At 46.4% G+C, this 25100-nt stretch overlaps 1 protein-coding gene across 5 annotated transcripts in view; it reads left to right on the plus strand.

Annotated features, from left to right (window-relative positions):
- The window catches only part of angpt4 (angiopoietin 4), a 117678-nt gene that overhangs the window by 75413 nt on the left and 17165 nt on the right, over positions 1-25100 (plus strand). For 3 of the 5 annotated variants that reach the window (XM_072244378.1, XM_072244354.1, XM_072244356.1), the window contains 2 exons: positions 1242-1408; positions 8485-8615. In XM_072244378.1, the coding sequence (XP_072100479.1) occupies positions 1242-1408; positions 8485-8615 (298 nt within the window). Of the gene's footprint in view, positions 1-1241; positions 1409-8484; positions 8616-16247; positions 23370-25100 lie in introns of those variants that run through there. The other 2 variants (XM_072244361.1, XM_072244369.1) reach the window with 1 other exon arrangement.

Consider the following 25100-nt stretch of genomic DNA (forward strand, 5'->3'; position numbering starts at 1 on the left):
GGCTTTTGAGATATTTGGGGTTCTGGCTCTGGTTCCGGGTTCTCCAGTTTCCTCCCACATTCCAAAGATGTATGGGTTGGTAGGTTAATTGTAAATGTCCTGTGATTAGGCTAGGTTTAAATTGGGGGCTACTGGGTGGTTATTGGGGGTTATTGTATCTCAATAAATCAATTGAGGCAAAGGAATTGGAGGAGGTGTGTTTGGATGATTGAAAACAGCTGTCATGTAGAAAATACAGTTGAAATAAATGGATCCTTTTAAGGCTGGAGGGTCGTTACTACTTGAGTTCCTCAGGGATCAGTTCTTGGCACTCAGTAGTTTACTATTTACATCAATAACTTGGCAGAGAGAGCAAACTGTGGTTTCCAAGGAGATGCATGCTAAAATCTGAAGCAACAAGCAACCTGCTGGAGGAACTCAGTGGGTCGGGCAGCCTGCTGTTTGACACACTGACTTCCTCCAGTAGATCATTTGATGTAAGCTTTCCAAGCTTGCCAGTGGATGGACATGTATCGCTGTATCTCTAAATAAATAAGTCCTTCCACCAGGTCAACCCTCAGGATCCCTCAGTGAATGTGAAGAAACTCTGCCTGGCTATTCACTTCCTCTGAGTATAGCCACCATCCTGCTTGATCTTCTCTCTTGTCCCTTCTCCCCAGTGCCAGAGGGAAGGAGAAGCAGAAAGAGCGATCTTCTCTCCCTGGCTCAGAAACGGCCCGCGCCCTTCCACAAGGCCACCCTATTGGGCCAATATTGATAAAGTTCCAGAACAATCCAGCAGAAAGTCTTGTACAAAGCAAAAGCAGCTCTCGGACAGATATACAGTTTATTAACACTGCGAGACCCCACCAGTCAGCGTCAGAACTGATCTGACCCTCATCAACATGAAACTGTGTCAATCTCACCTGCCACTCAGCTGCCTTCTTGTTCAAAGCTCAAAGTAATAGTTTTCAAGTACATATATGTCACCACATACTACCTTGAGATTCATTTTCTTGCAGGCATTCACAGGAAAATAAAGAAAAACAACAGAATGTATGACAACCACACATAGACAAGGAGTGAGAAACAACTAATTGACAAATAAATAACACTGAGAACATAAGTTATTGAGTCTTTGACAGTGAATCCGTAGGTTGTGGAAACAGTTCAGTGTTGTACATCAGTTCCGTTGTATTCCTTCACCAGTATTGTACCCTCCTGGCCCCTCACTCAGCCTCACCGTTCTGTTTCACTCCTAGGGCTTCGGGGACATCTCAGCTGAGCACTGGCTGGGGAATGAAGCGATCTACCTGCTGACTAGCCAGCGGCCACATTCCTTACGGATTGAGCTAAGAGACTGGGATGAAAACCAAGCCTATGCCTTGTACGAGAAGTTCCACTTGAGCAGTGAGAGGCAGAAATACAGGTACTGCGGAGTTTGCCAGGCGCAAACAATAACCCCATCTCTCTCCCCTCTCTCTTCCCTCTCCCTCTCCTCTCTTTTTCTGTCTCTCTCCCTCTCCCTTTCTCCTCCCTCTCTCACCCCTTCTCTCTTCCACATTCTCTCTCCTCTGTTCTCGTTTTTTCCCACCCTCTTTTTCTTTCTCTCTCTCGCTCTCTCTTTCTCACTCTCTCCCTCCTTCCCTTGCACGCTCTCTCGCTCTCTCTCTCTCTCTCTCTCTCTCTAACTCACTCCCCTCTTTCTCTCTCTTTCCCTTAACAGATGTTGCCTGACCCACTGAGCCTTTGTAGGCTTTCTGTTTTTATTGAAGGTGCTGTGGTGGGTTCTGATTGGAAGCAGACAGTGAGGGCCCAGTAAAAGTCACCCACAGTGAAATGGACGGTTCAGGCCATGAGATATCACATTCCACTTGGCCCCACAATCCCCATGTCAGCCACTGGCAGACGTTCTCTGACTGTGGCCAATGTAACTTCGGAGCAATGAATGATGGAACCAGTCAATTTATTGTCTTTGTTACAATCCTTTAGGAGGCCAATTTGAAAAAGAAATCTGGTAAAACATCCCTCCACAGAATGACCTTGACATAACTCCTAGGTAGATGGGGACAAATGAAGCCAGATAAATTGTAGCAGATTAACACAAAGCTTAAACACTAGAGATTCTGCAGATGCTGGAAATCATGGGAGCCTCCAATCTGATGGCATGAACATCAATTTCTCTAACTTCCAGTAGTTTCTCCCCTCACCTGTTTCTCCCTCTTTCCAGTCCTCATTCTGGTTCCCCCTCACCCCCTCTCTTTTCCTCGCCTGCCCATCACCTCCCTCTGGAGCCCCTCCTCCTTCTTTTTCTTCTGTGGTCCACTCTCTGCTCCTATCAGATTTCTTCTTCTTCAGCTCTTTACCTTTTCCACCTATCGCCTCCCAGCTTCTTACTTCATCCCCATCCTGCACCCACCCACCATCCCCCTCACCTGGCTTCACATATCAACTGCGAGCTTGTATTCCTTCCCCTTTGCCCACCTTTGTATTCTGGCTTCTAGGCCTTTCCTTTCCAGTTCTGATGAAGAGTCTCAGCCTGAAATGTCGACTGTTTATTCCTCTCCGTAGATGCTGCCTGACCTGCTGAGATCCTGCAGCTCCTTCACATCACCAACAGAGCAATGGTGTGATGGGTGAGGGAGGACTGAGAAGGTGATGCTGATTGAGCTGGGAGTGGGCTAGCAAAAACCAGAGGGGGCAAATGAACTCTTATCCTGGCAGTATAATAAAGTTGAAGGCCATTCTTGTTGAAGCATGGTCACAAAGAGAGTGACACAGTGAGTAAGACACAGGCAGAGAGCGAAACAGGGATTGAGACACAGGCAGAGAGAGGAACAGGAGGTGAGACAGGCAGAAAGAGTAGAACAGGGAGTGATGCGCAGGTAGAGGTTAGAACAGCGAGTGAGATACAGGCAGAGGGGGAACAGGAGGAGTGATACAGGCACAGAGTAAAAGACACTGAGAGACAGGCATAGAGAGGATTGGGTAATAAGAGACAGGCAGAGAGAGGAACAGGGAGTGAGACAGAGGCAGAGGGAGGAACATGGTGTGAGAGACCAACAGAGAGATGTATGGGGAGTGAGATGCAGGCAGAGAGAGGAACAGGCAGTGAGAATCAGTCGGAGAGAGGAACAGGTAATGAAAGATAGGCAGAGAGAGGAACATGGATTGAGACACAGACAGTGAGAGGAACAGGGAGTGAGACAGAGGCAGAGAGAGGAACATGGTGTGAGACACCAACAGAGAGAAACAGGGAGTGAGTCTCAGGCAGAGAGAGAATCTGGGGTTGAGACACAGGAAGAGAGTGGAACAGGGAGTGAGATCCAGGCAGAGAGAGGAACAGGCAGTGAGAGTCAGTCGGAGAGAGGAACAGGTAATGAAAGATAGGCAGAGAGAGGAACATGGATTGAGACACAGACAGTGAGAGGAACAGGGAGTGAGACAGAGGCAGGGAGAGGAACAGGGAGTGAGACAGAGGCAGAGAGAGGAACATGGTGTGAGACACCAACAGAGATAAACAAGGAATGAGTCTCAGGCAGAGAGAGGACCAGGGAGTGAGTCACAGGCAGAGAGAGAATCTGGGGTTGAGATACAGGCAGAGAGAAGAACAGGGAGAGAGACAGGCATGGGGAGTAACAGGGTATGAGGCAGAGGCAGAGAGAGGAACAGGGAGAGAGACAGGCAGGGGGAGTAACAGGGTATGAGGCAGAGGCAGAGAGAGGAACAGGGAGTGAGACATAGGCAGAGAGAGAAATGGGAGATGAAACAGGTGGAGGGAGTAACAGGGTGTGAGGCAAAGGCAGAGAGGGGAATAGGGAATGAGTTACAGGCAGAGAGTTGTACAGGGAGTGTGACAGGCAGAGAGAGGAATAGGGATGGAGATACAGGCAGAGAGAGGAATATGGAGTGAGATACAGGAAGAAAGAGGAACAGCAGATAAGACAGGCAGAGAGGGGAACAGGGAGTGAGACAGAGACAGAGAGAGGAACTTAGATATGAGACAGGCAGGAAGGAAGAGGGAGTGAGACACAGGGCAGAGGTAGGAACAGGGATTGAGAGACGGGCAAAGAGAGGAACAGTGAGAGAGTCCAGGCAGAGAGGGGAACAGGGAGTGAGACACAGGCAGACAGAGGAACAGAGAGCAAGATACAGGCAGAGAGAGGAACAGCGAGTGACAGACAGGCAGAGACAGGAGCAGGGACTGATGCAGAGGCAGAGATAGGAACAGGGAGGGAGACACAGGCAGAGAGAGAAACAGGGCATGAAACAGGCAGAGAGAAAAACAGGAGGTGAGAGAGGCAGAAAGAGGAATGGGGTTTGAGAAAGAGGAAGAGAGAGGAAAGGGAGTGAGAGACAGGAAAAGAGAGAGGAACAGGGAGAGAGATGCAGGCAGAGAGAGCAACAGGGAGTGAGACATAGGCAGAGGGAGAAACATGGTGTGAGACAGGAACAGGGAGTGAGATACAGGCAGAGAGAAGAACAATGTGTCAGACACAGGCAGAGAGAAGAACAAGATGTGCGACAAGCAGAGATAGGAACAACGAGTGAGACACAGGCAGAGAGAGAAACAGGTAGGAGGCACAGGCAGAAATGAGCCTCACAGAGACTGAGACAGTGACATAGGGAGGGTCACACAGAGTGAGAGAGTGACATGGAGAGGGACACAGAGTGAGAAAGTGACATGGAGAGGGACACAGAGAGTGAGACAGTGACATATTGAGGGTCACACAGAGTGAGAGAGTGACATGGAGAGGGTCACAGAGAGTGAGAGAGTGACATAATGAGGGTCACAGAGTGTGAAAGGGTGACACAGAGGGAAACAGAGAGTGCGTCAATGACATAGAGAAGATCACAGAGAGTGAGAGTGACAAAGAGAGGTGCACAGAGAGTGAGACAGTGACACAGAGTGACAGAGAATGAAACAGAGTGAGACAGGGACATAGAGAAGGTCACAGAGAGTGAGCCAGTGACATGGAGAGGGTCACAGGGAGTGATAGAGGGAAACAGAGAGTGCAACAGTGATATAGAGAGTGACACAGAGAAGGAAACAGAGAGTGAGACATAATTACCAGAACTGTAGCAACATTGAGTAAGAAGGGAGAGCGAGTAGGAGGCAGAGGGAGAGAGTATGGATGAGAGGCAGAGGGAATTAGAGAAGTGTTGAAAGAGATGGAACCAAAGTCAGTGATTGTGACTTGGAGAATCAGTGCCACATGTAAAACACATGCAGGCCAAGGGTAAATAAATCTGGGAGTTATTTTGGAGAACATATCCTCAATGCTGGAGCCAAAGCAAACAGTAGCGTGGTTTTGAACTGCATGTGACACTGAGCTCTGTGGTACTGTCACTAAGGTAACCATACTGAATGTGATTGGCTCACTGGCCGGTCAAGCAAACTGTTTATCCAATAATATTCATCAAAACACTCCTCAAAATGAGGAAGAATGTCTTTAGTCAGACGGTGTTGAATCTGTGGAATTCATTGCCATAGACAGCTGTGAGCCCAAGTCATTAGTTATATTTAAAGCAGAAGTTGATAGGTTCTTGATTACTCGGGGTGTGAAAGGTTATGGGGAGTAGGCAGGATAATTGGGTTAAGAGGTTTAACAGCTATGAAGCAATTGCAGAGCATAATTCTTCCCTGTTCTCTTTTTATTTATTTAGTCAGTTATTGAGATCTCAAAATCTCAAAGCCCAATCTCTCCACCTCTCTCAGTCACTGGCTCACGCCCTCCCTCTCTCTCTCACACACACACACAACACAGTCACCTCTAATCCTGGTTTTATTTTTCCAGAATTGTTTAATTAAAAAAATTTGAATTTGACAGTTTCTGTAATGGGATTTGAAATCTTGCCTGCAGGTCAGTAGCTCAGAATCCTTAACAATACAGGAATTCTACTGTTAGATTTACGAGGATATTGCCAGGACTTGAGGGCCTGAGTTATAGGGGAAGGTCGGACAGGCTAGGACATTAATCCTCGGAATGTAGGTGATTAACTGTTGCTGGGATTTGAGGAACTGAATTATAGGGAAAGATTGAATAGGTCAGTCGTTTATTCCCTGGAGCGTAGTGACATGAGGAGATAGTTGATTTCAAAATAATGAGGGGCAAAGATAGGGTAAATGCAAGCAGACTCCTTCCACTGCGGTTGAGTAGGACCACAACCAGAGTTCAAGAGCTAAGGGTGAAAGGGGAGAAGTTTAAGGGGGATCTTCTTCACTCAGAGGGTTGTGAGAGTGCGGAATGAGCTGCCAGAGGAGATGATGGATGTAGGTTTAATTTCAGCATTTAAGAGCAGTTTGGATAAGTGCATGGATGGGAGGGATATGGAGGTCTATGGTCCGGGTGTGGGTCGATGGGACTAGGGAGAAATTTGGATAGGTACATGGATGGGAGGGATATGGAGGACAATGGTCCGGGTGTGAGTCGATGGGACTAGGGAGAAGTTTGGATAGGCACATGGATGGGAGGATATGGAGGGTTGTGGTCCGGGTGTGGGTCGATGGGACTAGGGAGAGGTTTGGATAGGTACATGGATGGGAGGGTATGGAGGACTATGGTCCGGGTGTGGGTCGATGGGACCAGGGAGAAGTTTGGATAGGTACGTGGATGGCAGGGGTATTGAGGCTATGGTCCGGGTGTGGGTCGATGGGACTAGGGAGAAGTTTGGATAGGTACATGGATGGGAGGGGTATGGAGTCTATGGTCTGGGTGTGGGTCAATGGGACTAGGGAGAAGTTTGGATAGGTACATGGATGGGAGGGATATGGAGGACTATGGTCCGGGTGTGGGTTGATGGGACAAGGGGGAAGTTTGGATAGGTACATGGATGGGAGGGTATGGAGGACTATGGTCCGGGTGTGGGTCGATGGGACTAGGGAGAAGTTTGGATGGGTACATGGATGGCAGGGGTATTGAGGCTATGGTCCGGGTGTGGGTCGATGGGACCAGGGAGAAGTTTGGATAGGTACGTGGATGGGATGATATTGAGGCTATGGTCCGGGTGTGGGTCGATGGGACCAGGGAGAAGTTTGGATAAGTACATGGATGGAAGGGTTATAAAGGGCTATGGTCCAGGTGTGGGTTGATGGGACTAGGGAGAAGTTTGGATAGGTACATGGATGGGAAGGTATGGAGGGTTATGGTCTGGGTGTGGGTCAATGGGACTAGGGAGAAGTTTGGATAGGTACGTGGATGGGAAGGGTATGGAGGGCTATGGTCTGGGTGTGGGTCGATGGGACTAGGGAGAAGTTTGGATAGGTACATGGATGGGAGGGTTATGGAGGGGTATGGTCCATGTGCAGGTCGATGGGACTAGGGAGAAGTTTGGATAGGTACATGGATGGGAGGGTTATGGAGGGGTATGGTCCGGGTGTGAGTCAATGGGACCAGGGAGAAGTTTGGATAGGTACGTGGATGGGAGGGTTATGGAGGGGTATGGTCCATGTGCAGGTCGATGGGACTAGGGAGAAGTTTAGATAGGTACGTGGATGGGAGGGTTATAGAGGGGTATGGTCCACGTGCAGGTCGATGGGACTGGGCAGAATAACAGTACGGCACAGACTGGACCAGCCAAAGTGCTCTATGACTTATAGAGGTGTATAAGGTCGTAGTGTGAATGCACTCAGTCTTTTCCCCAGGGCAAGGGAACCAAAAACCAGAGGGCACAGGTTAAAGGTGAGAAGTGAAAGGTTTAAAGGGGACTTGAGGGGCAACCACACAAAGGTTGGTGGGTATATGCAACAAGCTGTCACAGGAAGTGGTTGACACAGGTACAATATCAGGAGCACTGTGTATACAGGCCCCTTTAGTACTATCAAGGATCCCACCCATCCATCCAGCATCCTGTCTGACTTTCTACCGTCAGGCAAGAGACTGCGATGCATAAAAACAAGACCGGTCAGGATGAGAAACAGTTTCTTCCCCCAAACCATTAAGCTTCTGAACTCCCTGCCGCATCGTATTCGAAGTGTTACTGGCTAATCTGTTCTGTACCTTACAATATTTAATATTAATGCACTTTAGTTTGTTATTTATGCGTGATTCATCTGTAGATTTTATCCTTACCTTCATACATTATCGTGTGTTATGTGTACTACTGTGCTTTACGCCCTGATTCAGAGAAATTTTTTCTCATTTCTATATACATTATTATGGTTCCTTACGTTATATACATTATATGGTTCTATACATCATATACATGTATGTAGTTAAATAACAATGAACTGGACCTGACTTGAATATCAACATTTAAAAGTTGCTTGGACAGCTACACAGGTAGAGAGGGATATGGGCCAAATGACTACAAATGGGGCTGGCTCAGGTAAACACCTTGGTCAGAATGGATGAGTTGTCCTAGAGGCCCATATCCATGTTGTATGCCATTCTGACACTGTGCTAGCCCACCAGCTTGCTGCAAGTGACTACCCTCCCCAGCCGAGGGCCCTCTCCCTCAGCGAGTGCCTCGGGCATCTCACGGTTTGCCGTTTCTTCCCTGCAGGCTGTACCTGAGGGGCTACAGTGGGACGGCAGGGGAGCAGAGCAGCATGACTGCGCGTGGTGTCCGCTTCAGCACCAGCGACGCAGACAACGACAACTGCCGCTGCAAGTGTGCGCTGCTGCTGACCGGAGGTAAGCGGGGAGAATTTGCACCCAATCCTCCGCTCAGCACCCTCCCGGCAAGTCACTGTACCAGTCACTGCACACTTAACCGTAAAGAGATTAAAGATTAGATTTACTTGTTTCACGTTCATTGAAACATACTTACCACGAGGCACTTTGTCTCATATCTTTTCCATCTTCCTCCTGTTCTTGTTCATTTTCTCAGCTAAAATATAAAGTGAAACATTATTCTTTTGAAGTTTAGCTTTATTTGTCACATGTACATTGAAACATACAGTGAAATGTGCCGTTTGCATCAATGACCAACACAGTCTGAGGGGCAGCCCGCAAAGGTCACCATGCTGCCGGCGTCAAAATAACATGCCAACAACTTACTAACCCCAACTCAAATATCTTGGGACTGTGGGAGGAAACTGGAGCACCCGGAGGAAACCCACACGGTCACAGGGAGAACGTACAAACTCCTTACAGACGGCGGCAGGCATTGAACCCTGATCTCCTGATCACTGGCACCGTAAAGTATAACACTAACAGCTATGCTGTCATGCCCTAGAACTGGGAGATCTACAAACATCTAAACAAATTGCAGAAAATACTCAGCAGGTCAGGCTACATCCACGAGGATTGAAACAGAGTCAGCATTTCCTCGGGGGCTGCGGGGAGGGCAATCGGTTCCATACACTCAGGTACTTCCTCAATGGGATATCATCATGACAAAGTACCCAGATACCCCACAGATAGGGGGACTTACCGCTCAGTACAGTAATCCTATCAGCCCCTCTCCATCATGACTTTCCCTCTCCCTATTGATTCCCTTTCAAAAGTTCTAACTGACTGTGTTCCACCAGGCACAAGTTCCAGGAACAGGTCATTTGGCCCAAACGATATCTAAGAGAGGAGCTTCCTCCTGGGAATGAAAGGATTAACATATGAGAAACATTTGATAGCGCTGGGCCTCTACTCACTGGAGTTTAGAACAATAAGGAGGGATCTTGTTGAAACTTATGAAATATTGAAAGGCCTAGATAGAGTGGTCATGGATAGGGTGCTTCTAATAGTGGGAGAGCCTAGGAGGAACCATTCCCAAACCCAGGAAATTCTTGGCAATAGCCCACAGAAAACCTGAATTAACCCTATCCTTAGATATTCATGCAAGATGGAAACAAGCCGATCAGCCCATTTAATCTGCACCAACCATCAATGCTATTCCCTTTTGTGTGTCTCTGCCAATCTTTTCCCAGAGAGAGGCCTTCCTTTCCAAGACATCAGAAGTGTCCTCCTTCTTCAAAGTACTAAAGTGCTGCCCACACCCACATCTTCCCCATTTCCCAGACATCCATGCTCACCCCATTTTCTTGCCTCCTTAACAGGGATAGAGTTCTTCTTGACCTAACCTATCACATCATGATACTCCATATCCAGCACCTCATTCTCCACAACTACCGCCATCTCCAAAGGGACTCTACCACCAATCACATCTTTACTTTGCCCCCACTCTCCGCTTTCTGCAGGAATCGATCCCTTCATGATCCGATGTCCATTCGTCCCTTCCCACTAATCTCCCTCCCAGCACATGTCCCTGCAAGGAGTGCGACACCTGCCCATTCACCTCCTCCCTCACCACAATTCAGTGCCACAAACAGACCTGCCAGGTGAGGCAACACTTCACCTGCAAATCTGCTGGCGTCATCTGTTGTATCCAGGGCTCCCAATGCGGCCTCATCTACAAAGGTGAGACCCATCAGAAACTGGGGGACTGCTTCGTCGATCACCTTTTCTCCACCTACCAAAAGTGGAACTTCCCAGTGGCCCAACATTTTAATTCCAATTCCCATTGCCACTGCAACATGTCAGTCCATGGCCTCCTCTTGACCCATGATGAGGCCACCCTCAGGGTAGAGGAGCAACACCTCATATTTTGTATGCGTAGCATCCAACCTGATGGTATGAATATAGATATCACCTAACAGTAAAAATTCCCTCACCCCCTCCCCTCTTCTTCTATTCCCTGCTCAGACCTCTTACCTCTTCTCAGCTGCCTATACCTCTCCCTGATGCCCCTCCTCCTTCCCTTTCTCCTATGGTCCGCTCTCTTCTCCTATCAGATTCCTTCATCTTCAGTCCTTTACTTTTCCCACCCACCTGGCTTCACCTATCACCTTCTAGCTATCTTCATTCCCCTCCCCCCACTGTTTTAATTTGGCGTCCTTCCCCTCCCCCCACTATTTTAATTTGGCGTCCTTCTCCTTCCTTTCCAGTCCTGAAGAAGGTTCTTGGCCCAAAACTGTCAACTGTTCATTCATTTCCATAGATGTTACCTGAGCTGCTGAGTTCCTCCAGCATTTTGTGTGTGTTGCCAACCATCATCCTCCCATTCACACTGATCCCATTATTTTATCCCTGCATTCTCAATTCCCCTTCGGTTCTATCACTCACCCAGGGCTGTTAGTGGAAGTTTGCAATGTACAAGTTAGATTCCACATGTTGCCTTTCTCTCTGTGTCCCCGTAACCCTGTCCACAGCTCACACTGAACAGAGTACTGTACGTCATTTACTGTTGCCATGGAGACAGCACATTTAGGAATAAAACTGCAATGGTAACCAAATATTATTTTTCTAACAAAGAATGTGCTGGCATCGGAGAGGGTCTGGAGGAGGTTCATGAGAATGATCCCAGGAATGAAAGGGTTAACATTATGAAGAGTATTTGATGCCTCTGGGCCTGTGCTCACTGGAGTTTAGAAGAATGCGGGGGGGGGGGGGTGGAGGATCTCATCGAAACTTATTGAATATTGAAAGACTTAGATAGAGTGGAGGTGGAGGGGATGTTTCCTATAGTGGGAGAGTCTCAGACCAGAGATAGCAGTCTCAGAATAGAGAGGTGTCCTTTTAGAACAGGGATGAAGAGGAATTTCTTTAGCCAGAGGGTGGTGAATCTGTAGAATTCTTTGCCACAGACAGAGGCCAAGACATTGGATACATTGAAAGTGGAGGTTAGGCGGTTCTTGGTGAGTAAGGGTGTCAAAAGTTACGGGGAGAAACCAGGGAATGGGTTGAGAGGAATAATAAATCGGCCCTGATTTAAAAGTGGAGCAGACTCGATGAACAGAATGGCTTAGTTCTGCTCCCATCTCTTATGGTCTTCTAAACAGTGGTCAGTATATCTCCTCAGACAGTTACAAGAGCCTAGGAGACTAATCAAACAAGCTGCAAGTTTCACAGGGGAAGGGATGTGATGTGAGATGTAGAAGGGAAGGACTCGATTGGTCGTGGAGTAGTTTAAAAGTTTGGCACAACATTGTGGGTAAAGGGCCTGCACTGAGCTGTAGGTATTTTTACACAGAGAATAGTGCACACTTGGAGCGTCCTGCCAGGGTGGTGGTAGAGACAAAAACAATAGGGACATTTAAGAAACTCATAGATAGGCACATGGATGATAGAAAAATGGAGGGCTACGTGGGAGGGAAGGGTCGTTAATGCAAATATCTAATCAGCCAATCATGTGGCAGCCACTCAGTGCATAAAAGCATGCAGACATGGTCGAGAGGCTCAGTTTTTGTTCAGACCAAACATCAGAATGGGGAAGAAATGTGACCTAAGTGAATTTGACTGTGGAATGATTGTTGGTGCCAGACCAGATGGTTTAAATATCTCAGAAAACCGCTGATTTCCTGGGATTTTCACGCACAGCAGTCTCTAGAGTTTACAGAGAATGGTGAGGGTGGCAGATCTGTGGGCAAAAACTCCTTGTTAATGAGAGAGGTCAGAGGAGAATGGGCAGACTGGTTCAAGCTGACAGGAGGGTGATAGTAACTCAAATAACTATACGTTACAACAAGTAGTGTGCAGAAAAATATCTCTGAACACACAACACATCGAACCTTGAAGTGAATGGGCTACAGCAAAAGACCATGAGCGTACACTACATGGCCACTTTATTAGGTACAGGAGGTACCGAAGAAGACCATAAGACAATAAGGCATAGGAGCAGAATTTAGCTTCTCAGTCCATTGAGTCTGCTCCACCATTCCATCATGGCTGATTTATTGACCCCCCTCAACACCATTCACCTGCATCCTCTCCATAAAACTTGGTGCCCTGACTAATCAAGAACCTATCTACCTCCACTTTAAATATACCCAATGACTTGGCCTCCACAGCCATCCAAGATAATGAATTCCACAGATTCACCACCCTCTGACTAAAGAAATTCCTCTTCATCCCTATTCTAAATGGACAACCCACTATTCTGAGGCTGTCCACCCCCCCCCAGGCCCTAGACTCCCCCACTTTATGAAACATCCTCTCCATGTCCACTCTATCTAGGCCTTTCAATGTTCAGTAGGTTTCAATGAGATCCCCCTCCATTCTTCTAAACTCCAGCAAGTTCAGTTCCAGAGCCATCAAACGCTCCTCATACATTAACCCTTCCGTTCTCAAAATCATTCTTGTAAACCTCCTCTGGACCTTCTCCAAAGCCATCACGTGTTTCCTAGATAAGGAGCTCAAAACTGCTCACAACACTCCAAATGCAGTCTGATCAGTGCCTTATAAAGCCTCAGCATTTCTCGAAATAAATGCTAACATTGCGTTTGCCTTCCTTAATAAAGTGGTCACTGAGTGTACATGTGTCGAATTACATTCCAATCCTGCTCATCTTGCATTCCTGTAGCACCTTACACATCTGTCACCGTACCCCTAACTATAGCGACAGCTTCTGAGGTAGGCCATAAAGAGTAGTCGTTCTTGTAGAAAAGCAGAGGCCAACTTGTACATAGCAAGCTCCACAGGGAGAGAAGTATCAATGACCAGGTAACATGTATGAAATGCTGGAGGAACTCAGCAGGTCAGGAAGCATCTACAGAGGGAGATAAACAAGCTGACATTTCAGGCCGAGACCCTTCATCAAGACTGGAAAGGAAAGGGAATAGAAGTCAGAATCATGACCCAGGTAATCTGAACTGTTGATGGTATGCTATCCGTATAGGCCTGAAGACAGTTTGAAGAACTGTCAAACTGGTCAAAGAGGTCCTTCTGCAGTTGTACAGGGCCCTGGTGAGACCATACCTGGAGTAATGTGTGCAGTTTTGGTCTCCAAATTTGAGGAAGGACATTCTTGCTATTGAGGGAATGCAGCATAGGTTCACAATGTTAATTCCCGGGATGGCAGGACTGTCATATATTGAAAGATTGGAGCGACCGGGCTTGTATACACTGGAATTTAGAAGGATGAGAGGGGATCTGATTGAAGCACAGAAGATTATTAAAGGATTGGACACGCTGGAGGCAGGAGGCATGTTCCCGCTGATGGGTGAGTCCAGAACCAGAGGCCACAGTTTAAGAATAAGGGGTAGGCCATTTAGAACGGAGTTGAGGAAAAACTTTTTCACCCAGAGAGTGGTGGATATGTGGAATGCTCTGCCCCAGAAGGCAGTAGAGGCCAAGTCTCTGGATGCTTTCAAGAAAGAGATGGATAAAGCTCTTAAAGATAGCGGAATCAAAGGTTATGAGGATAACGCAGGAACTGGATATTGATTGTGGATGATTATCCATGATCACAGTGAATGGCGGTGCTGGCTCGAGGGGCCGAATGGCCTACTCCTGCACCTATTGTCTATTGTCTATTGAACTCTCCTGTCCTTCATAGCAGTGTGGTGGGATCTTCCACACGCTTTTGAGAAGGTAGGCAGGACCTCATTTTAACTCCAGCCCAAATATCAGCAGCTCTGTGTCAGAGAATCTTACAGCAAAGAAATAAGCCACTAATGTGAGCAGCATGGTAGTGTAATGGTTAATGTAACACAATTACAATGCCAGTGGCTACCATTCAGGGTTCAATTCCCACTGTTGTCCGTAAAGAATTTGTACGTTCTCCCCATGACTTTTCTCCACGTGCTCCAGTTTCCTCTGAGATTCTAAAGACATAGGGGTCAGGGGTTAGTGAGGTGTGGGTGATGGAAGTCTGACAACACTTGCAGGCTGCCTAGCACAATCCTCGCTGATTTGATTTGATGCAAACTGCACATTTCGCTGTATGTTTCAGTGTTTCAACGCACATGTGATAAATAAAGCTGATCTTTGATATTTAAACATTCATCCTATTTTATTGTTCCACCTTTCTATTAAATTCCCTGGAGCCTCCCACCCACCTACACAGTAAGGGCAACATACCATAAGACCATAAGGTGTTGGAGGAGAATTAGGCTATTTGGCCCATTATGGCTGGTTTATTATCCCTCACAACCCCTTTCTCCTCATTCTTACTCTAAGTTTTGACACTATTACTGATCAAAACCTGTCAAACTCTGCTCTAAATATAGCCAGGGTCTGTTAACCTTCTGGATCAGGATTTGGAACTTAGGAGGAAACTGGAGCGCCCAGAGGAAATTCTCACAGTCAGAGAGAGAACGTGCAAACTCCACACTGACAGTGATTGAACCCAAGTCTCCAGGCTGTGAGTTGGCAGTTCTACCCACTGTGCCACTATGTTACCCTAACACCTTAGTCACCACTGGAAGCATCGACAGCTCATTCCACTTCATAGATGCTGACTGATCCGTTGAGTTCCTCCAACCTTTTGTGTGTTCTCCTGGCCCTAAATGTAGAAACATAGAAAACCTACAGCACAATACAGGCCCTTCGGCCCACAATGCTGTGCTGAACATGTACTTACTTTCGAAATTACCTGGGGTTTCCCATAGTCCTCTATTTTTCTGAGCTCCATCTACCTATCCAGGAGTCCCTTAAAAGACCTTATCATATCCGCCTCCACCACCGTTGCCAGCAGCCCATTCCACACACTCACCACTCACTGCACAAAAAAACTTACCCCTGACATCTCCTCTGTACCTACTTCCAAGCATCTTAAAACTTTGCCCTCTCGTGTTAGCCATTTCAGCCCTGGGAAAAAGTCTCTGACTATCTACACGATCAATGCCCCTCATCATCTTATACACCTCTATCAGGTCACCTCTCAACCTCCGTTGCTCCAAAAAAAGGCCAAGTTCACCCAACCTATTCTCATAAGGCATGCTCCCCAATCCAAGCAACATCCTTGTAAATCTCCTCTGCACCCTTTCTATAGTTTCCACATCCTTCCTATAGTGAGGTGACCAAAATTGAGCACCGTACACCAAGTGGGGTCTGACCAGGGTCCTATAAAGCTGTAACATTACCTCTCAGCTCTTAAACTCAGTCCCAAGGTTGATGAAGGCCAATACACCGTATGCCAAAGAGTCAACCTGCGCAGCAGCTTTGAGTGTCCTATGGACTTGGACCCCAAGATCCCTCTGATCCTCCACACTGCTAAGAATCTTACCATTAATACTGTATTCTGCCATCATGATTGACCTACCAAAATGAACCACCTCACACTTATCTGGGTTGAACTCCATCTGCCACTTCTCAGGCCAGTTTTGCATCCTATCAATGTCCCGCTATAACCTCTGATAGCCCTCCACACTACCCACAACAGCCCACCACCCCCAACCTTTGTGCCATCAGCCCAATGTGTCACACCCTCTCTGTGAGTTCTCCTTCAGCCATCTAAACAATGAGGGAGGGGACTTAGGGTTGAGTCAATGCTTTGATAGTTGGGATCACCACTGATCTTGAGCCTCTCTCTACCCCACCCCCCCACAGGCTGGTGGTTTGACGCCTGTGGTCTGTCCAATCTCAACGGGATGTACTACCCAGCCCGCAATCACCTACGGAAGCTGAATGGCATCAAGTGGCATTACTTCAGAAGCACCAGTTACTCACTGCGGGCCAGCACCATGATGATCCGGCCCTCAGACTTCTGATGGGACGTGTGGGGCTGGCACAGAGCCCAGGTCAAGGGTGCCCAACAACAACATTCTCTGGACGTGGGCATGGGGACAATGGGTGGGGAGCAATGGCAGATAGAGAAAGGGTGTGTGCAACTGGTCACCAGTACTTGTCCATGGGGATTGCTGGTCTTTGTCCTTAGTGCTGGTGACCCTCTAGGTCGGTGAGTCCCAGGGTCAAAGCCTGGGCGCGTCTATAGGTCGAGGCTTGGAGGTCTAAGCCCTGTGATCAGTAACTCCGGGAGTTGATACCCAGAAGTCAGCGAAATCCAGAGGTCGAAGTCCATGGATTTCTGGTTGACTGGGACTCTGATCATCCGCTCCTGTCCCAGATTTATTGCCCCGACCTCTAACTCATCCTCATCCCTGTCCCTAAATGCTAACCTGCCCCCCAACTCCCTGTGCTGCCCCCAAAACCATCATGACAAACGTAAAAATTGAAGTCTGAGCTGCAACCTCAACAGACACCGCAGCTTGCTGCCCTTTTGAAATGCTTCACACCTCTGTTTGAAAAGACTTCAATCTAATCTTGTAATGGTTCAGAGACGTCTTGAGGAAGGAGATATCAGACAGATCTTTTCATTAAAGGGTGTACTTAGAAGTTCAAAGGTGGTAAAGGTTTTACAAATCACCTCCAGAGGACGCTGTGCAGTTGAACTAACATTTGCTGGAGCATTTGTAAAGGAACGATTGTTATTGAACTGTTATGAGCGTTATTAAGCATGTGTCTTCTTCTTTTAAGATCCACTTAATCATACAAATGTGTGCAAGGTATTCACAACCAATGAATCACTTGTTAATTTAAAATGTCAGCCGTCTCTGACCATTGCTGGAGCGGACTTGGAGACGATTCCAATGTTTGGCCTATTTAAGTGCCGGGCCAGATTGAAAATATCAGGTTGTTGGGGTCAAAGGTGAGGGACGGGCGGTTCAGCTTGCAGCTCCAAAAGGTTTTTGCAACTCTGCGCAGAATTGAGGCTGCGGCCTACAACTAACAGCTCCTGAATCAGCTGCTGGCATTGTGCCTGTGGACTCACTGTCGTGAACTTCAGTTCTGAATGCCATTTGCTTACTTTTATCATTTGCATGATTTGCTTTCCTTTCTCTACACATTGGGTGTTTGACCGTCTTTTTTTAATGGGTTCCATTGGGTTTCTTTGTTTTAGACCACAAGGTCATAAGATATTGAAGCAGAAATAGGCTATTTGGCCCATCAAGTCTGCTCTGCCATTTAATCCTGGCTGATCCAATTTTCCTCTCAGCCCCAATCTGCTGCCTTCTCCCTATATCCCTTCATGCCCTGACTAATCAAGAATCTATCAACCTCTGCCTTAAATACACATAAAGACTTGGCCTTCACAGCTGCCTGTGGCAACAAATTCCACAGACTCGCCACTCTCTGACTAAAGAATTTCCTCCTCAACTCCATTCTAAGAGGACATCCTTGTATCCTGAGGCTGTGCCCTCTGGTCTTAGACTACCCCAAATTGAAAATGTCCTCTTCACATCCACTCTATTGGGGCCTTTCAACATTCGATAGGTTTCAATGATGAGTATAGGCCGAGAGCCTTTCAATCCTGAAATCATTTTTGTGAACCTCCTTTGAACCCTCTCCAATGTCAGCACACCCTTTCTCCAATAAGGGACCCAAAACTGCTTACAATACTCCAAGTGAAATCTCACCAGTGCATAATGAAGCCTCAATATTACCTCCTTGCTTTTATATTCCAGCCTTCTTGAAATAAATGGAAACATCACATTTGCCTTTCTCACCACCAACTCAAATCTGCAAATCAACCTTTGGGGAATCCTGCACAAGGTTTCTCAAATCCCTTTGCACCTCAGATTTTTGAACTTTCTCTCCATTTGGAAAATAGACTACCCTTTTACTTCTTCTACTAAAGTATATGACCATACACTTCCCGACACTGTATTCCATTTGCCACTTCTTTGCCCATTTTCCTAATTGGTCTAAATCCTTCTGTAGCCGCTCTACTTCCTCAACTATCTATCCCTCCATCTATCTTTGTATCATCCACAAACTTTGCCACATATAACATAAAATGAGTCCGTCCCAGCACAGATCCCTGTAGAACACCACTAGTTGCCAGCAGCCAACCAGAAAAGGCCCCTTAGTCCCACTCTTTGCCTCCAGACGATCAGCCACTGCTTTATCTATGTTAGAATCTTTCCTGTACTACTATGGGCTCTTGGCTTGTTAGCAGCCTCGTGTGGCACCTTGTCAAAGACCTTCTGATGCTCAACATCAACCAATTCTCCTTTGTCTATCCTGCTTGTTATTTTTTCAAAGAATTGCAACAGATTTGTCAAGCAAGATTTTCCCTTGAAGAAACCATGCTGACTACAGCCTGTTCTATCATGTGCCTCCAAGTACCCCGAAACCACAATCCTTCACTTCTCTCCCCTGTCTCGATCTCTCGGTCTCCATCTCTGGAGACAGACTGTCCACTGACATCTTCTACAAGCCCAATGACTCTCATAACTACCTCGACTATACCTCTTCCCACCCCGCCACATGCAAAAATGCCATTCCCTATTCCTAGTTCCTCCGTCTCCGCCGCATCTGCTCCCAGGATGAGGCTTTCCGTTCCAGGACATCTCAAATGTCCTCTTTCTTTAAGGATCATGGTTTCCCTTCTACCGTCATCAACGATGCACTCACCCGCATCTCCTCCATTTCCTGCACTTTGGCCTTCACCCCATCCTCCCGCAACAACAACAGGAGTTCCCCTTGTCCTCACCTACCACCCCACCAGCCTCCGGATCCAGCACATTATCCTCTGCAACTTCTGCCATCTTCAACAGGACCCCACCACTAGGCACATCTTTCCCTTTCCACCCCTCTCCACTTTCCACAGGGATCGGTCCCTCCGCGACTCCCTTATCCGCACGTCCACCCCCACGGATCTCCCACCCGGCACTTATCCCTGTAAGCGTAAGTGCTACACCTGTTCCTACACCTCCTCTCTTGTCACCATTCAGGGCCCCAAACAGTCCTTCCAGGTGAAGCAACACTTCACTTGTGAGTCTGTTGGGGTCACCTATTGTATCCGGTGCTCCCGGTACGGCCTCCTCTACATCGGTGAAACCAGACGCAGATTGGGGGACCGCTTCGTCGAGCACCTCCACTCCGTCTGCTACAACGGACAGGATCTCCCGGTAGCCACCCACTTCAACTCTGCTTCCCATTCCCATTCAGATATGTCCATACATGGCCTCCTCGACTGCCATGATGAGGCTAAACTCAGGTTGAAGAAGCAACACCTCATATACCGTCTAGGTAGTCTCCAGCCCCTTGGCATAAACATAGAATTCTCCAACTTCTGGTAATTCCCTCCCCCTCCCTTCCTCTATCCCTATTTCACTCTGCCCCCTCCCCCAGCTGCCTATCACCTCCCTCATGGTTCCGCCTTTTTCTTCTACTACCCATTGTTTTCCTGCCTATGACATCCCTACTTCCCCTCCCCTACCCCTTTGTCTTTCAAATTACTAGTTTTTCAACTGAAACTACGAGCCTTCCTCCAACCCTCCCCCACCTTCTTTCTTCAGTCCTGATGAAGGGTTCCGACCCGAAACGTCGACTCATCGTTTCCAATGATGCTGCCCGACATGCCGACATTCCTCCAGCGTATTGTGAGTGATCCTTCACAATCGATTCCAACATCTTCCCAACCACTGACGTCAGACTAACAGGCCTATAATTTCCTTTCTTCTGCCTCTCTCCCTTCTTGAAAAGTGGAGTGACGTTTGTAATTTTTCGTTCCATTCAGAACTATGCCAATCAATTGATTCTTGAAAGATCATTACTAATACCTCCACCATCCCTTCAGCCACGTCTTTCTGAACCCTAGGGTGTAGATCATTTACTACAGGTGATTTATCGACCCTCAGACCTTTCAGTTTCCCAAGAATCTTCTTCCTAGTAATGGCAACTTCACTCACTTCTGCTCCCTGACACTCATGAACATCTGGCATACTTTTAGTGTCTTCCACAGTGAAGACTGATGCAAAATACTTATTCAGTTCATCTGCCATTTCTTTATCCCACCTTATTACCTCTCCAGTATCATTTTCCATCAGTACAATATCCACTCTCACCTCTCTTTTACATTTTAAGCATCTGAAGAAAATTTTGTTATCCTCTTTAAGGCTAGCTTACCTTCATATTCCATCTTTTCATTCTTAATAAGTTTTTGATTGCCTTCTGTGGGTTTTTAAAAGCTTTGCAATCTAACTTCCCACTAATTTTTGCTTTATTATATGCTCTCCCTTTGGCTTTTATGTTGGTTTTGACTTCTCTTGTTAGACGTGGTTATGTCATCTTTCCTTTCAAATACATATATCCTGCACCTTTCAAATTGCTTCCAGAAATTCCAGGCATTGCTGCTCTGCTGTCATTCCAGCCAGCGTTCCTTTCCAATCAATTTTGGCCAGCTCCTCTCTCATGCCTCTGTAATTCCCTTTACTCCACTGTAATACTTATACATCTGACTTTAGCTTCTTCTTCTCAAATTGCAGGGTGAATTTTATCATATTATGATCACTTTCCCCTAAGGGGTCCTTAAGCTGTCTAATTATTTCTGGTTCATTCCACAGTACCCAATCCAGAATAGCTGATCCCCTAGTGGCCTTAACCGTGAGCTGCCCTAAAAAGCCATCCCATAGACATTGTAGAAATTCCCTCTTTGGGAACCAGCACCAACCTGATTTTCCCAATCTACCTACATATTGAAATCCCCCATGACTATTGTAACATTGTCCTTTTGGCATACATTTTCTGTCTCCCATGGTAATTTGTAGGCCACATCCTTACTACTGTTTAGGAAGTCTGTATACACCTCCCATCAGGATCATTTTACCCTTTCAGTTCCTTAGCTCTACCCACAATGATTCAACAACTTCTGACTCTATGTCACCTCTTTCTAATGATTTGATTTCAATTTTTTTTTTACCAACAAAGCCACGCCACCCCCTGTGCCTTCCTGCCTGTCCTTTTGATACAATGTGTATGTTTGGACATTAATCTCCCAGCTATAATCTTCGTTTAGTGTTGGCGCGTGGACAAGTGGTTAAGGTCTAGTGATCTGAAGGTCGCTAGTTCGAGCCTCAGCTGAGGCAGCGTGTTGTGTCCTTGAGCAAAGCACTTAACCACACAGTGCTCTGCGACGACACTGGTGCCAAGCTGCATCGGCCCTAGTTCCCTTCCCTTGGACAACATCGGTGGCGTGGAGAGGGGAGACTTGCAGCATGGGCAACTGCCGATCTTCCATATAACCTTGCCCAGGCCTGCGCACTGGAAACCTTCCAAAGCGCAAATCCATGGTCTCACGAGACTAACGGATGCCTATAATCTTATTTTAGCCACGATTCTATGATGCCCACAACATCATATGTGCCGATCTGTTTTGTGGCTCCCTGTGAGGAGATGAATCTCAAGGGTGTGTATAGTATACATATTTTCAGAATAAATGCACTTTGAACTTTGAACTTTTGATTTGGATGCACAAGTGTAAACATTGATAACAGTGTGCTCCTGTTGAGTAGGTCTCTAAACATGAGCAACATGCCAGCAGTTTTGGTAAAGTATTGAGTATTAAATCTGATCCATTCTTTCAACATCAAGTCAGCACATCAACCAGTTAAACCCAGTGCTGTTGCCTGGATAAATACAGTGCCTTTAACTAATTAAACACAATATTACTAACTGGTTAAACCCAGTGCTGTCACCTGGATAAACCCCGTGCCTCTTACCAGTTAAGCCTGGTGTCGCTAGCCTGTTAAACCCAATGATGCTAACCGGTTACATCCAATGCTGTCATCCAGATAAATTCAGTGTCTTTAAACTGTTTGCAGCATTGCAACTCAATACTGCAAACCGAATCCTGCTAACTGGTTAAACCCAGTGCTGTCACTCAAATAAACTCAGTGTCTCTAACTACTTAAACCTAAATCTGCAGACTGATTAAACCCAATGCCTCTAACCAGTTAAGCCCAATGCCTCTAACTAGTTAAACACAATACCACCTACTGGTTAAAAACAATGCTGCTAACTGGTTAAGTCCAACCCTGCCAATCACTATTGTTCAGGCACTTTACATGTGGAAAAAGGTCTAAAGTTGTGTCCTGTGAGCAGTTTCCAGCAACACTCACCATAACTGTTCCTTCCCCAACTAATCAAGAACCTACCAACCTCCGCCTTAAATACACTCAATGACCTGAATCCACAGATCCATCACCCTCTGGCTAAAGAAATTCTTCCCCATCTCCTTTCTAAATGGTTGTCCCTCTATTCTGAGGCTGTGCCCTCTGATGCTAGATTCACCCACTATAGGAAACATCCTCTCCACAGCCACTCTATCTAGGTCAGGGATGGCCAACCTATGGCGCATGCGCCAAAAGTGGTGCATTGCACCCCAGTGATAATAATAAAAAAGTAGGTCTTCTCATGCAAAAAGTATTAACCAAAAACCGATTTGTAGAACAAAAAATCTATAACAGGAATTCAAGTAGCTTAGAGCTAGAAATGAGTTTTACTGAGAATAAATCTAAAACTTGGCAATTATTTTTAGCGATCTTATTATTTTGTGCACATCTTTTGGCAAATGTTATTTTCTTTCACATTAATCTGTTTTCAATTTTCAAAAAAAAAGTTCAATGAGTCAGACTAGGAAAGAAGAACTGTTGCTCTGCGGTCGTTCCATAACTGCTCAATACACGTTTGGTACTTGTTTGATCCTGAGGCGCCAGACGTCTGCACCAGCCGTGCGTCGCGGGTTTTTGCCAGTCAGTTTACAACTGACACTCGTGCACTACGGAGTTGTGCTTTGTTCGTCCTTTGTGAACATTTGCAGTTTTGTACTTTTTTGAAAATTAAACCCTGTTTTTACATTCAGTTACCCATCACAGTGCAAAAGAAAAGCAGAAAGTGATAGTAAACATGAATTCAATGAACAGTGGGAAAATGAGTTCTTATTTATAGCAGGTCTGTCAGGAAAACTACTGTGCATTGTTTATGAAAACACTTTCTCACATAATAGAAGACATGATCTTAATAGACACTGTAAAACACAACACCAGGCTGAAATAGAAGGAAAACTGAAGCTAGTGCTTGGGTCTGAGTTACGGAAAGAATATGTGATTAAAAAAAAGGAAGAAATCAAAAGAAGACAAATTATATTTGTTATAAGTCTCATTAAGGTAAGTAATGTTTATCTTGTTTTATATTAAATCAATATATCATGTAAAAATGCTAAAAATGTCTATATTAACATATTTTTACAAGAATTGAATGGGGGTACAAGAGATGTATGGTGCATCTGAACTTGTGCGTGAAAAAACTGACGCATGGAATGTAAAAGGTTGGCCACCCCGATCTAGGCCATTCAATATTCAATAGGCTTCAGTGAGATCACCTGCCCCCCCCCTTATTTTTCTAAACACCAGCAAGTGCAGGCCCAAAGCCGTCAAAAGCTCCTCATACATTAACCCTTTCAATCCTGGAGTCATTCTCGTGAACTTCGACTGAATCTCCTCCAATGTCAATGCATCCAAGTCAAGTCAAGTCACTTTTTATTGTCATTTCAATCATAACTGCTGGTACAGAACATAGTAAAAATGACACAACGTTTTCCAGGACCATGGTGCTACATGAAACAATACAAAAACTACACTGAACTACGTAAGAAAAAACACAAAAACTACACTAGACTACAGACCTATCCAGGACTGCATAAAGTTCACAAAACAGATCAGGCACTACAATAAATAATAATAAATAATAAACAAGACAATAGGCACAGTAGAGGGCAGTAGGTTGGTGTCAAGCTAGGCTCTGGGTATTGAGGAGTCTGATGGCTTGGGGGAAGAAACTGTTACATAGTCTGGTTGTGAGAGCCCGAATGCTTCGGTGCCTTTTGCCAGATGGTAGGAGGGAGAAGAGTTTGTATGAGGGGTGCGTGGGGTCCTTCATAATGTTGTTTGCTTTGCGGATGTAGCATGTGGTGTAAATGTCTGTAATGGCGGGAAGAGAGACCCCGATAATCTTCTCAGCTGACTTCACCATCCGCTGCAGGGTCTTGCGATCCGAAGTGGTGCAATTTCCGAACCAGACCGTGATGCAGCTGCTCAGGATGCTCTAAGTACAACCTCTGTAGAATGTGGTGAGGATGGGGGGTGGGAGATGGACTTTTCTCAGCCTTCGCAGCAAGTAGAGACACTGCTGGGCTTTCTTTGCTATGGAGCTGGTATTGAGGGACCAGGTGAGATTCACCGCCAGGTGAACACCAAGAAATTTGGTGCCCTTAACGATCTCTACGGAGGAGTCGTCGATGTTCAGCAGAGAGTGGTCACTCTGTGTCCTCCTGAAGTCAACAACCATCTCTTTTGTTTTGTTCACATTCAGAGACAGGTTGTTGGCTCTGCACCAGTCCATTAGCCGCTGCACCTCCTCTCTGTATGCTAACTCATCATTCTTGCTGGTGAGGCCCACCACGGTCGTGTCATTGGCGAACTTGATGATGTGGTTCGAGCTGTGTGTTGCAGCACAGTCGTGGGTCAGCAGAGTGAACAGCAGTGGACTGAGCACACAGCCCTGGGGGGCCCCTGTGCTCAGTGTGATGGTGTTGGAAATGCTGATTACAATCCAGAC

This window comes from Mobula birostris, chromosome 2 (genome assembly GCF_030028105.1).
Source record: "Mobula birostris isolate sMobBir1 chromosome 2, sMobBir1.hap1, whole genome shotgun sequence".
Lineage (NCBI taxonomy): Eukaryota > Metazoa > Chordata > Chondrichthyes > Myliobatiformes > Myliobatidae > Mobula > Mobula birostris.